Source organism: Pseudonaja textilis, chromosome 1 (genome assembly GCF_049901715.1).
Source record: "Pseudonaja textilis isolate UNSWEBS1 chromosome 1, rPseTex1.2, whole genome shotgun sequence".
NCBI classification, from domain to species: Eukaryota; Metazoa; Chordata; class Lepidosauria; order Squamata; family Elapidae; genus Pseudonaja; species Pseudonaja textilis.
The window spans coordinates 155,083,239-155,097,354 of record NC_141990.1 but is presented as its reverse complement, the minus strand read 5'-3'; the positions used below and the strand labels follow the sequence as shown (position 1 = coordinate 155,097,354).

At 36.7% G+C, this 14,116-nt stretch overlaps 1 protein-coding gene across 2 annotated transcripts in view; it reads right to left on the bottom strand.

Moving 5' to 3' along the window:
- TFAP2D (transcription factor AP-2 delta) overlaps positions 1 to 14,116 on the bottom strand; it is a 45,406-nt gene that overhangs the window by 17,219 nt on the left and 14,071 nt on the right. For both annotated transcript variants that reach the window (XM_026712890.2, XM_087919345.1), the window contains exons 4-5: positions 4,152 to 4,317; positions 3,775 to 3,893 (exon numbers count right to left, since the gene is read on the bottom strand). In XM_026712890.2, the coding sequence (XP_026568675.1) occupies positions 3,775 to 3,893; positions 4,152 to 4,317 (285 nt within the window). The remainder of the gene's footprint in view (positions 1 to 3,774; positions 3,894 to 4,151; positions 4,318 to 14,116) is intronic.

The window sequence follows — 14,116 nt, the reverse complement described above, 5'->3', positions numbered from 1 at the left end:
AGTTAAATTTTGTGTAGATCTAAGACTTTTTAAGCAAGCAGCTGTTCGATAGTTAGCCTGGCCCAAAAATAGATAATCTAACAAACGCATATGGAAAATACTTATTTATTTTGGATTTAAGTAAGGCCTATTGACAAATTTCTTTCAGGGAAACTCCCAAAGTGAAACTAAAGGTGCTTTTTTCAAGAGGCAACTGGACTTTCTGGTTATCAAGAGGCAACTGGAAATTTTGAGTAGTTTGCAGAACTGGCAAATACCACCTCTGACTGGCCCCGCCCCCATCTATTCTCTGCCTCCCGAGTCCCAGCTGAGCGGCTGGGTCTTCTTTTGCTGCCCTGCACAGGAGAACGGAGCCGGAAAGCAGGTTAGTGGGGTGGGGAAGGAATGGGATTTTGCAGTAACCTTCCCCTGCCACACCCACTAAGTCACACCACACCCAACAAGCCACGCCCACAGAACTGGTAGTAAATTTTTTTGAATCCCACCACTGCCTGGATAACTGAGAATCTCCGTAGACATTCCGAAAGTGAAAGCTTCTTCCGTACAGGCAGTCCTCATTTAGGAATCACAACTGGGAGCCGCAACTCAGTCATTTAGCAAAATGATTACTATGTGAATCCATGACTTCACATATGAGTTTCAGCTTTCCTCTGCTTTACAGATCAGCAAAGCTTATCAATGTGAGGATTGGTTGCAAAGATATATTTTCATCCCCAGAAACTGCAAACTGTTGCTCTATGAGGAATTGCTAAACAAGGACTACCTGTACTTCATATATTAGAACACCTCCTACTCCAGAGAATAAATATTTGTGGGCCAGGGAAAAAGCTATGAACCATATTTGGATGATATGATTTACTTCAGAAGAACATGAGGAACAATTGAAGGATGGTACTTTTCCAGTCTTAAAGTAGCCAACGTAACTATTAATCTAGATAAATTTCAATTGGGGTTTTCTGAACTTACTTGGGATTCCTTGGTGTTCTCTGAGCTTGCTTGCTTGCAGATGGTTCATTACCCAATTGTTTGAGATAGTCAATGTAAGTGAGTGTGGGGTTTGCTCTCCATTTATATAGAATAGCTTGCCCTGCTAGTTTTGGTGAAGGTGTGTTCTCCTTGGCAGTTCCCTGCTTAGGGTATTGTTTTAATCCCTATTTATTTGCATGTTGGTTGCTAAGTGAATGTGTTCTGGTCTTCTTTTTTCTTCTTAGCTTTTTTATTGCCTCTTTTGAAAATGCATAAATATGGTTTATTTCTATGTGTCTGTTGATGGTTGAAGTCTTATTTAGGTTACACCATTGGCTTGATCTCTTAGTTAGGTTACATTATAGATTAACAAGAAGTTAAGATGTAAAGAAGTAAAGAGCAGAAAGTGCAAACTGTTCAACAACCTCCAACATCCCAGATGGAAGTAAGATCTTCCTCAGAGCTGTGGGGTTCTATGGTTGATTAGTACCTCATTTTTCAATCGAAGCAGGGATATTTTCAGTGTGTGTGTGTGTATAGAGCCAATGGCATCAAAATGGTGCACACATCTAGGTGATCAAACCCTGCCTCTTTTATGCTTGTGTCCATGATGCACATGACTCACCTTAAAGCAGGGTGGGAATCATCAATCACCCAGCTGCATCCACCATTTTGATGCTGGATATCCCTGCTACAATGCAAAACCTCTTTATATGTAACAAGGAGGCAGCTCAATAAAGTTCACGAAACTCCCAAGTGTAAACAGGCATTTCAAGATTTAAAGAGTGCTTTGTGTAGGCATCCTGTGTTAAGAGGAACCTTTCTTTTGTTCTGTGCATTGATGTTTCTGATGTGAGGGTGAGAACAGTGTTTATGCAATAATTTTAAAATGAGGTATATTGAACCTTTTATCTTTGAAAAAGTTCTTAGCAAGGGAAAAGGGGTAAGTGGGATCAAAAATTCACAGCAATCACAGTTCACAAACTTCAACTTTGGTTAGAAAGAATGAAATACTCTTAACTGAGGAGTGGCAAACTGGTATTTGACACTGTAATCATACAAATTTGTTCTGTTGCATTGTTCAGGAAAACAGCACCACATTACTCATTTCCTGCCTGGATAGGAAACTGACCTAGAGATTGCCATCTATAACAGAACAACAAATGAACCATTGAGAAGACTTCAGAATAATAAATAGAATAGAATGGAAAAAAGCTGGAAGGGACTTCGGAGGTTATCTAGTCCAGCCCCCTGCTCAAGCAGGAGAATCTATACCGTCTCGGACAAGTGACTGTCCAGTCTATTCTTAAAATCCTCCAGTGGTGGAACGCCCACAATTTCTGAAGGCAAGCCATGATTTCTGTAAGGCAAGCAAATCTTCCTCAGGAGGCACTCATAGGATGTACCTCTAGCTACTATGGCTGTTTTCTGGCTCATCATACTTGCCTGTAGTCACCATATCACTTTGTGCTGGAATGGAAGTAGTGGCTGGCAACCCAGATGAAATTAGCTATTGATTTATAGTTAAAGTTATAAAAACAATGTGCTAAAGATTTGTTAAACCAAGGAAAATCTGAAGAAGTTTGCTGAAGATTGTTGATGTGGAGAAAAAGCTAGAGTTCTATGGAGGATGACAATGGCAATGTATGATCTAATCTGTTCAGATGGATAAAAGTAAAGGATAAAAGGGGATAATAAAACTATTTTATCATCCCAAGAAAAGCCAGCTAATAACCTGACAAATGATCTTGCTTTGTAGTATAAAATGCAAATGGCATCTTATCAAGACTTGAGAGGAAGGGAGGAGGAATTCAAAATGGAATCCTAGTACAGTTAGTTAAGTTTTTCGAGTGAGACTAAAAGACTTTTGTTGCCTACAAATATTCTGGAGTTGTGCACTGATTTTTTTTTTTATCAAACCCTAAGAGCCCATATCAGCCACAATCTGATTTGTGGAGAAGACTGAAATGTTAAAATACTCTCCTAAGCCATGGATGTATTTCATATCCTCCTGTCTTCTATGAGGAAAACATAGACAATGATAGAGAAACACAAGGCACCCTTCTCTACTCTCTACCCATCCTCCTGCAAAACTAAAGCTGCAAAAGTGCTATACATTATTTCTAGCTTACAAACACTTTGTTTTTCTTTTTTTTTTACCATTTCACCCAACTGAGGCTGTGGTGAGGGACTGAAAAAAAATGCATGCTACCTTACTGAAACAAAATCTAGCCATATTGCTAGGACAAAACATCATCCTTGAATTTTTATTCCTCAATTGCTCTTATAAGAGCAACACATTGGTGCCTAAACAGTCTCTCTCATATGTAGGTTAACCGATAATTCCACTAATAAAAGTGGATAATATTCTTTAAACTGCTAAAACATAATCTGAGTGTTAATTATACGTGTGTTCTAAGACCTATTTTGGAGGCTGACCATTGATTTATTCCTACATATTGCTTGATACCATAAACGTAGACATGTGTCAACAAAAATACATTCATGTGCCACAAGAACTATTTTGTCCATAAATTTTTGTAATTGAGTACATCCTGCTAAAGTTTTACAAATAAACATTAGCATGACTCTCTCTCAAATTATTTCCCCACCTGACATAAAAATTTAGAAGTGAATTTGCATAGGAATCTTCAGAAATCATGCCACTTATATTAAATTCCTGGTTTTGCAGTCTTTGTCTAATGATTTTTAAGAGTCTTCTCGTTTGTTCCAGAGTACTCAAAAATGTAAGTGTAGCCCAGGAGCAGACACCAAAAAGTCTAACATCACAGGAAAAACAAATCTTACCTTCCACCAAGGACGTCAAGAGGGTGACGTTGGCTGCTTTTCTCCTTCCGGCAGGAAGATTGAGGCCCAGTCTATCCAATTTCTCTCTTAGACACCTCCCTCCGTTTTTGGACTTTGCTCTATTAGGAAAGGAATGTGGAGGAAGGTGAAGACAATCTTCTCTTTAACTTTGCTCACATTTGTTTTCCATTATTTGGTTATTTACAAATATCCCCAATCTCTGCTTAAGAGCTGCATGTTTTCAGTTTGCAACTTAACAACTTTTCTTCTACAAGAATAATTAAAATGAAACAATAAGCAAGGATATGGATGCTCTTCCCTCGTCTAATGTAACAGATCTTCATTTGCCCTCATGCATTTTGCTTTTTGTTTCTTACCTTCTCAAAATCCCTCCCAAAAGAGAGGCATTGAGACATTCTGGTGGAGACAATCGTCTTTTCACCTCTGCAATGGTCACTTTGTATTTGGAAGTGGAGCTGAGTAATGATAAGCGACCAGGAACTGAACAAAAAAGATCTGTGGGATTAACGACACAGGTACCACCTGAAATGTAGATTAAAGTAGATTGTAAGAGGTTCAGGCCAAGAGCTTCTCAGATGAAATCTTTGTCAGTTGCAGCACTTTCAAAAGCTCATCTCAATAAGCAGAACAATTGAGATATTTTTAAAGAACAAAAGTAATTCATAATTCATAAATAGAGATACAATTTAAATTTGTGGTGGGAAATCTTTATTATTATTTTTTTACAGTGAGTCCCTACAAAGGAAAACCACACACGTGTGCTTCCATTTAAAGTAACTGCTGGTCGCAGAAGAAGGGAGAAATGCGGGTGGGAAGAGATGCCTAGCACACTGCAATATCCACAATAAATTGCAATTCAGCCCACATAATGTCATATGCACAATGATGCCATAATCCAAATGCTTCCATTACAATTTTTGTTTCCAGTTGTCTGGTGCAACCCCCTGAACTATGGGATGCTGTCACTACCCTTTAATTTATTTATTTATTTTATTTTGTCAAGCGATTATAAGATAACAGGTATAAGTATAAACATAGTTATGAATACATGAAATGAATACATATAAAAAAAATAAAAAGAGACAATAGGACAGGGACGGTAGGCACGTTGGTGCACTTAAGTACGCCCCCTACAGACCTCTTAGGAATGGGGTGAGGTCAATAGTAGACAATCTAAGGTTAAAGTTTTTGGGGGTTGGGGAAGAAACCACAGAGTCAGGTAGAGTATTCCAGACATTGACCACTCTGTTGCTGATGTCATATTTCCTGCAATCAAGTTTGGTTGCGGTTTACCTTGAGTTTGTATCTATTGTGTGCTCTTGTATTGTTATGGTTGAAGCTAAAGTATTCATTGACAGGTAGGACATTGCAATATATAATTTTATGTACTATACTTAGATCAGACAGAAGGCGGCATAGTTCTAGGTTTTTTAGGTCTAAAATTTCAAGTCTGGTGGCACTGTTATTTGCTTCCCCCTTACTTCCTCTATGGATCCATAAACCAGGGACGTAAATTTCCATATGCCTATTTAAAGGATGTGGCACACAAATCCATGGCTCCTTAGGTTAAAAACAATCAGTACCCCAATCCAACTATCCATCCCAGTTCTACCTTAGCCAGCTGCGTGAGCTTGAGCCAATTTCTCTCTTTCAGCCCTAGGAGGAAGGCAAAAGCAAACCATTTCTAAAAATCCGGTACAGGAAGTTGCCAGGAGTCAAGAATGACTGAAAGGTGCATCTTTATTTATGCCATCTCTATCTATCATGCTTCTGCAATCAGGAATAGCCTCCTTTTAAAAATTCAATCAGTGTTGTTGGCATTCTGAAAGTTTTTGTAAACTGAGTTATTTCAAGAAATCTTTGAGATATGAACTGACTCCACTTTTTTATCGGTTTGGAAGTGTGTGATGTTTGGTCGGATCAATTTTATCTTTTTTATTTTATTTTGATGTATTATATGTGGCTAAGAATCTTTTTTATTGTGATGGGTATAAATCTAGTAAATAAAGAAATACAATTCATTGTCATTGACTTCAGATATTTGCTCCAGTTCTTGGCTGTAAATAATAGTTACATACTAAAATTCCAATATGGTGAGAAAGATCACAGAAATGCACATTTGATGGCTCTTTCCTCTCTTCCCATGACATCACTGATTTAAAAGAAGAGAAGCAATTACATTATTATTTCATTTGTTCACTTTGTTTGGCAACCCATCCTCTATTAAAAAGGTGACAAAACAAATTAAAAACTAAAAATAGCATGAAGTAAAAAAAATAATAAAATGAGCACCAGTAAAACCACATTTGCTATCATAGTTTTTAACTAATCATGAAAACTGAATCATTGATTGGTTCAGCACCATATCAATGAAACAATAACTTATGTATTTCTTCACAGAAAAAGTTCCACATTTGGGACATCATATGCAGAATGGCCTTGTTATATATCATTCACCTTATGTATTTCCTTTATTTTTTGTGTCCTTTAGAAATTTTTAATATGTATTTCAACTCCTTTAACCTAATGTTTTAATTGTTGTAGGCTGATTTGAGATTTCTTTTAATAGGAAGTGATACTGAACTGCTTCGTATAAATTCATAATGCTATTCCCTTTTGGAATAAGCAATATTATGCAAAGCAGAGAAAAAGAGTTCCAAGTAATAAGATAAAGAAGTTAAAGGCTAAAGAGAAGAGACAATAAAATTTACCTAAATCCAATCTAACCAGTGCCACTCCATATCATACCTCTGCATATATAACCATAGCTCTCCATAGCTTTCTATTCCTGTAAGCCATCCTTGTACTCAACAAATCAATTCATACAGTGTCTTTTGTTTGCTCATCTTCTTGTCTCTCTTTTCTTAAACCCCTTCTTGGCTTTCCCAGTCTTCCCTCCCTCTTGACAATTCAACTGGTGCAGAATGCAGCAGCACAAATAAAAAACAACACTGAATATTCAGCACATGAGGCACCTACAATGTTTTTTGGTGTGCTTCCAGTGCAATTCAAGGTATAATTTGTCCCCTTTAAAGCCCTTCTTGGGTTGGAACTGGGTTATTTGAGGGACTGTCTTTCCCCAGTGGTTCCTTCTTGTCCAATCCAATCCATCGGGATGGGGATTCCTTGCGTCCCATTAACTGGGATCAGAACCCTACAGGCCTTTCACGAGGCCCTAAAGATCTGGCTTTGTGACTGAGCCTGAGACCCTGAGTATGTGCACGTTTTTCATTGTATTAGTAATTATGGAGTACGATGTTTTCTTAGCTGCTATTTATTTTAATTCATTATTGTTATAATTGTTTTTATACTTGGTTTATATTTAATTCACCACCATTGGTTGAGGGGGCAACTATACAAATTGAATAAATAAATTCACTCTTCCTTCATTATTAGTTTGTGGTACAATCCTCATTCATTTTCACGATACGATTGAGTCATAGTTTTGTTTATTTGTTTATTTTATCTGGACCACATTCCTTCGCGCACATCCATTTCTCAACCTATCTCTTCTTTTTGCCTCATTCATACTTAAGCAACTCATTCCCACTGCCCTCAATTTACATTTATTTATGTCCAGTTCTCCAGGTTATATAGCAAAAGTGAGCGGAAGCACAATTATACAAACAATCATTTTGCTTCTCTTGACAAACATTCATTCCTCGCAATAGGCCATATGCTATCTACTGCCTGCCTATCAACATAGTCATGTCTTCAAATTTCTCCATCCTTCCAATAAACATTTTATCAAGAAATATGACTTTAGTTATTTCATCTATTTTCCTCCCAGTTTTTTGAATATCTTTCAAATGTTCACTCTTTTCGCTCTGTCAACACAACTATGTTGGGTGTCGATATATTACTTTCCAGATCCATACAACTCATTACCTCATACTGCCTAACTAACATTTTCTGCAAAAGGATCGTCTCCATGCAAAGTGACGTGTACCTTCATATCTCAAAACAACGTACTTCTAATATCACTGCAAAAATTCCTTATGCTTTATTCATGAATAGATTCAACAACCAAAGAGGTATAGTACTTTCTTAGCACCCTCCCTGCTTCATAAGATTCCACTCATTCTTATAAATGCTCCATTTCCATTGCATACTGCTCTTTTTACATATGGCAACCAACCTTCAACTCAACTCCATATTCAAATGGAATATTTTATAATTCAAGCTATTCACTTTCATTGTGGGAAGATGCTCACTTTAAATAAAGGAACCAAGGTGTTTGGAGATACATGGCATAAAAACTCTAGTGATTACTGACTTCTGGCCCAAAGAATGCAAAACCGTCCAAACTAAACAATGTCAGTTGGGGACTGTTCCACAGGAATAAAGAAAACAATGTAAATTATTCTATGACCTTTGTAGCTGAGCTTATGGTCTGACCTGATGCCTGTAAAAATGTTCTAAGCCCATCTGCTTATACTGCTGATATTAGCACTTTTTAATATGTACAATGTCCTTTATTGTACCCATATACATGTCTTTTTTATATATCAGGAAAAAGGCAAAAATCCAGTTTCTGTTATCAGTCTCCTTCCCCACCAGAGTCATCTGGCTGTTTCAGTCCATCTGTTCTGTTAATATATACTTCAGAAATATAAGGAAAGAGTAAGATATTATTTATTTCCCACACTTCACGTAAAACAACCTAAACTAAATTTTCTCTCATTCATACATTTTCAATACAGGTAGTTCTTCACTTAGTTATGACAGACTCCCGAAAACCCACTTATGATCCAATTTTGAAGTTATGACAGTCATACTGCCAGAGTCACATGATCGTATTTTGGATGCTTGACCTCTGGGTCATCTTTACAGCCATTTGAAGCATCCCACAGTCATGTGACCATGATTTTTTATTTTTGTTGGTTTCTGGCATTTACTTCTGGTTTCTAGTTAAAAACAACAACAACCATCCATTGGATAAAATGGATTTGATTAATGACTGTGGCAGTTACCTAACCACCACAAAAATGTCATAAAATTGAGTCTGATCACATGTTGATTCACTTACTGACCCCAACAATTTACGACCATAATTCACAACCCAATTACATTCACAAGTTGAGGTAACTTAGTGGAGAGCAAAAATCTGCTTTGTAAACTCCGCTCTGCTGTGCTCGCAGACTCTCATACGCTGTTAATCAGAATTCTGCTCAACAGTTTCCAGGCATACTTTAGAACCAACAGCCTTAGAACTGGCAGTGAAGATATTGCACTGATAGACGGCTTCTGCCTTTTAAAATTATTTTTATTATTTTATACTGAGCATTTTCACTGATTTATTGACATATTTTAACTTCTGGAAGATAGCAATTTCTAATTGTTTTTGGATGGTGACCTCCAGAAGTTGCTAAACCACAAATCCCAACATACCTCATGCTTTTGGCCATGCTGGGTGAAGCTATTTTAATGGTTTGTTTCAGAGTTTCCACTGAAAAATTGCATGGATATTATTTGAGACCAAACAATGGCCATACCTGAGAGGACTTCCCTGGTCCTTAGTATATAGGTCTCATCTAGCTTACTTTATCACAATGATAGCATTGCAATCTCTAACAGATATAATAGTGAGTGTGAAGGACCTTAAAGAACAGACTCCCAATCACATATAGTCTTTTTTAGGGGAAAGGATGCTGTTCTCTGTGTTATGATATGATACAGAGATGGAACTTCTTTTTATTTAGGAATGTCCTTCCAGAAGGACAAATTTGATAAATTTCACCTGAAAAATCCTTCTTTTGACATTGGCCTTCCCCAACCTAATTTCCCCTATCATTTCCACTTAAGCGATTGTTTTTAACTTTGTTTAGTCTATAGCTATGTAGTTTTTACTTACTTCTACCTTGTTTTACTCTAGGATCACTTCATGGTCATTGTAAATGTTTCAGGAATTTCTATAATGAGAAGCAGCATAAGAAAACTTCTTATATACTTTGAAGAGACACATAAACAAACATACGGAATGATCAAAAAGATATTTCCTAAAATGCAACACCTCTTGCATTATGTGATAAATAAAAACAATGATTTCTGAAATCCAATTTTCTTAATAAATGTAAAAATTTACAAAGGGATACAAATGCTGGTTCCAGATTAAGTTGGTTGAATGTGAAACAGGTAAAACCAGTAAAACCAACAAGTTAGTAAAACATAGCATTCCAATGACTTTAAAACAGTGTAAATGCAACAACCATCTCTCACCAATGTGTGTTTGATTCATCTGCAATAGAAATTGGCATTTCAGAGAAAAGCAGACTTGCTTGACAGTGAGATGCATGGCATATACATTTAATAAATAAACAAAATAAATAAATAAATATTTAAGGGTTATACTGTGCACATGCTGACATTAGCCTACTTACTGGATTTCATTCAGTCAAAAAGTATTTCATGAACTTAGTTGAAGGCACAATATAGTTCACAAAACAGTTGATTTGCATACTTGCATGCAAGTAGAATATTACCTGCAGTGTGGTTCTTTATATTGTAATGTCAAAGACAAATTAAGTCAGATTTCACAGACAAGGTAGAAATGAATCAATTAAATATTAATATTTCTTTGCTATAATCTGGCCTTATTTCTACAAACAAGGTATCCTGAATACATAATTGTACCATTTATTAACCTCACTTTGTTCCAGCCTTTTTCATTGAAAACTTCATCATTTGATAAAACGCAACCAATTGCGCGAAGCACTATGGCAAAATTTTAAAACACAACTGCCGCATAACGCAGTATCATTTGAAATGGTAGCAAGTAGTGAAGATTAAAAAGAAAATAGAAGACTGAAACCCCCCAAAATGTACTAGGTCAGAGGTCTTCAAACTTGACAGCTTTAAGACTTGTGGATTTCAATTCCCAGAATTCCTCCTCCACTCATGTTAGTTCAGGAATTCTGGGAGTCGAAGTCCACAAGTCTTAAACTTGCCAAGTTTGAAGACTCTTGTCCTGGGTACACTTCCAGAATTTAGTGGGCTTATGGACCGTATTTTGGACCATCCTCTCACATGACCTATTCTGCATTTCTCTCTTTCTCTCTCACATATTCTTGCCCCAGCCCCCAGCTGTAGGATACAAACTTCTTTTGAAAGCCCTCCCCCAGCTTCTAAAGGCAGTTCCCTTATGGAATGTCCACTACTGCTACTATTTGAGAAGCTCAAGGCCAAATCTGCCTTGGGCATGAAGAACCAGCTGTGCGTTTCCTTGGATCTCAGCCAGCAAGAACAAAGACCCAGCTTGAAATAAAAGGAAATTCTTCTCCGTTTAGGCAATTCACCAGTTAAGTTGGTAAACTGGGATCTGAAGTTCTAAGCAACCTTTATGATTGCTGGTACCATGCAGTTGTTACTCAGCAAGCAGAGTATCAGCCGAAGAGCTCAGCCATTGAATGAAGGGGGGGTCGGTGCCTCTGGAAGTAAAAACAAGCAGTTCTTGAGCACGCCCACCATAATGGCTTTCAGAATATGGCTGCTTCCCTCCATACATGGTGGTAACAGTCCCAGTTCTCAAGTTTCTCTTTTTTTATTTTCCTTAATCAGAGATTTTTTATTTGACTACCATGTGTTCCATGTCAAGATATAGAAGATGTTGGCATTGGCTTCTTTTGCAGTTACGAGCAGAGATGCTTCCAAGTGTAATTCTAGCCTGGCAAAATTGACAGTGCACCAGTTCCCTGTCTTCCACACATACCCTTTCCCCCTTAACAGCAAAAACACAATTGCCCCAAGTGGATATGTCACTTTTTTTGTCCCATTTCCCTGTCTGACTAAGCAGAGTGAGCAAATTGTATGCAAATTTTGAAATACTACAGCAATGCCCAATTGATTTGCAACAACTGACAATGAGTGGAAAACTTACTTCATAATCTTACTAGCTCCAGCTGTCTGCCAAAAAACTCTACTTCAGCTCTAGTATTTTCTTTAAATGTATTCAGTTCCACATCTTAAAGTAGCAGTTGCTATAATGGATACCGAGCTGAATAATTTTCAGCTATTAATGGGGATTTAATAGGTCACCCAAATAAAATATGATTTTAAAAAATATTCAAAAATGGGAAAATCAATTATTTGTTTGTTCTTTATTCCTAAAAAACTTTGACTTTTTTATTAATTTTATTTTATTAATTTATGATATAACATACAAAAAACCCCCTCTTTGATGACCCTAATGGTACTTTTGCACCTGATAAGCACATTTTGCAAAACTGACTCATGGCTTGAACTTCAGCCATAGATTTTTTTTTTTCTACACATTTTTCCTTTTGGCATTTTTTATTTTTTTATTATAAATTTCAACATAACACAATATACAAAATAAATCGGAACAAAAAATAGAAAATAAGAAATAGACATACAAGGAAGAAACTGGAAAGAAAGAAAGAAAGAAAGAAAGAAAGAAAGAAAGAAAGAAAGAAAGAAAGAAAGAAAGAAAGAAAGAAAGAAAGAAAGAAAGAAAGAAAGAAAGAAAGAAACATTCAGTTGTGCCTTCCATCTTATGGAGTAATTGTCATCATAAACTTTTCCCCAAGCTCTTGGTCTCCTGGATTTTAATTGTGACAAAGACAATTAATTGTAATCAATACCATTTGGAAATTCAAAAGGTTATAGCTATTTTCTAAATTTTCTGTTTGTCTACTAAAATATTTTGGATTTTTCCCTAATGGTCAGTGCATCTGCTTTTGCTTACTATGTTGCAATACATTTTTTAATTTCATTCCCTATTCTTAAATAGCCAAGCTCAACTGAAACACATTTTCTAAATTCCAAATGATGTTTCTAATTAATATGGGTTCCAGTTCATTCAATTCTTTATTATAACTGACTAAAATAATATTTTTGAATCCGCTAGAAACCTTAATCAAACTAGAATATGCTAAAAAAAAAAAGCAGTGGAGGAAGACAAAAATAAAATAAAATTTACTCATATTTAATCAAATGTTGTAGCCCTACATTCCCAAGAAAAATTGTGAAGTGTTGGAGGGAAGGAAATGGAAAAAGGAATGGGACATTATGGTTCTCTAAATTACAATTCCAGTTATTTCTTACAGTGTTTTGAGATACAGTAAATGATTGTTTCTTAATAATGCTAATATATACAGTGGCCTTATTTTAAAAGCATGCAGACTTTTCTATAAAGATATTTTCTATGGGGATCTTTTTTTACTGCTTTTTAATTGTTTTCCTCCCTACCTCCCTGATTCACAAAGGGGTTTCTTATCCCAGTTTTGATATGCTCACTCCATTAGGCAGCTTCATCACTTTCATTTCTTGGCCTTGCCTTGAGTCTAGAGAGGAGAATGAAAGAAGAAACAAGAATTTGAGTTTCTTGAGTTTCTTAGAATTCCAGGACTTTTGTCAAGTTGCCCTTAATGACGTCTGATTTATCCTTTCCAAATGCTGCAGTCCACCCTGTGGAGCACTTTCAAATCAGGTTTGTGCAGTAGGCTCAGCTTCAGATTCCTCCACCAGCTGTGACTGGGTTCACACAGCATCTCCACCACGCATGCCTAATAGCCAACAACAACCTCCTGCATTGCCTAACGCTTCTGCCCTTTCACACGTTTTCATCAGAAGTCCATTATGTTTGCTCTCAGGTGTCTGAATTAAGCAGGAAGCTTCTAAGCAACTAATGTGACAGAAGCAACCATTTTCCATCATCTCCTGCCCAATGGAGCAGCTCACCCTTCCATAAGATGGAATTGATCCCTGCTGGGAGCTGCTTTTGTTACCAAAGATGGAAAGGCAGTGTCCCACCTCTGTCCCATCCAGTCCTCTGTTATCAAGAGTTACTTTCTCCTCTACATCCAGTTGGTAGATATGTAGAGAGGAGAAGTAAAGAGAAAGATAATTTCTTCATGCAAACAAAGTCAGATGCTACTTTTGCTAATGCACTAATTTAAAAGAAAGAGTCCTTTTGATGTAGTGCTTAAGACACCAGGCTAGAAACCAGGAGCCCCTGAGTTGTAATCCCACCTAAGGCACAAAACCAACTGGGTGACCTTGGATCAGATCCTCTCTTTCATCCCTAAGAAGGAAGCAATGGCAAACCATTCCTAAGAAAACTGCACAGATTTGTCCAAGCACTTTTGGGGATCAAGCTGACTCTAAGACACACATTCACATTAGCTTAAATGATGAATAGAAGTTAAATTATATAGCATCACCTAGTGCTTACAGTTGTTTTATTTCTTTTAGTTAAAAGATTTGTAAGGACACCCATTTAAGAGTACAAACCGGGGCAGCCATACATGTCTAATAAACATCGTTAAGGAATTCTTGAAATAAATTACTATAATTAAAGTTA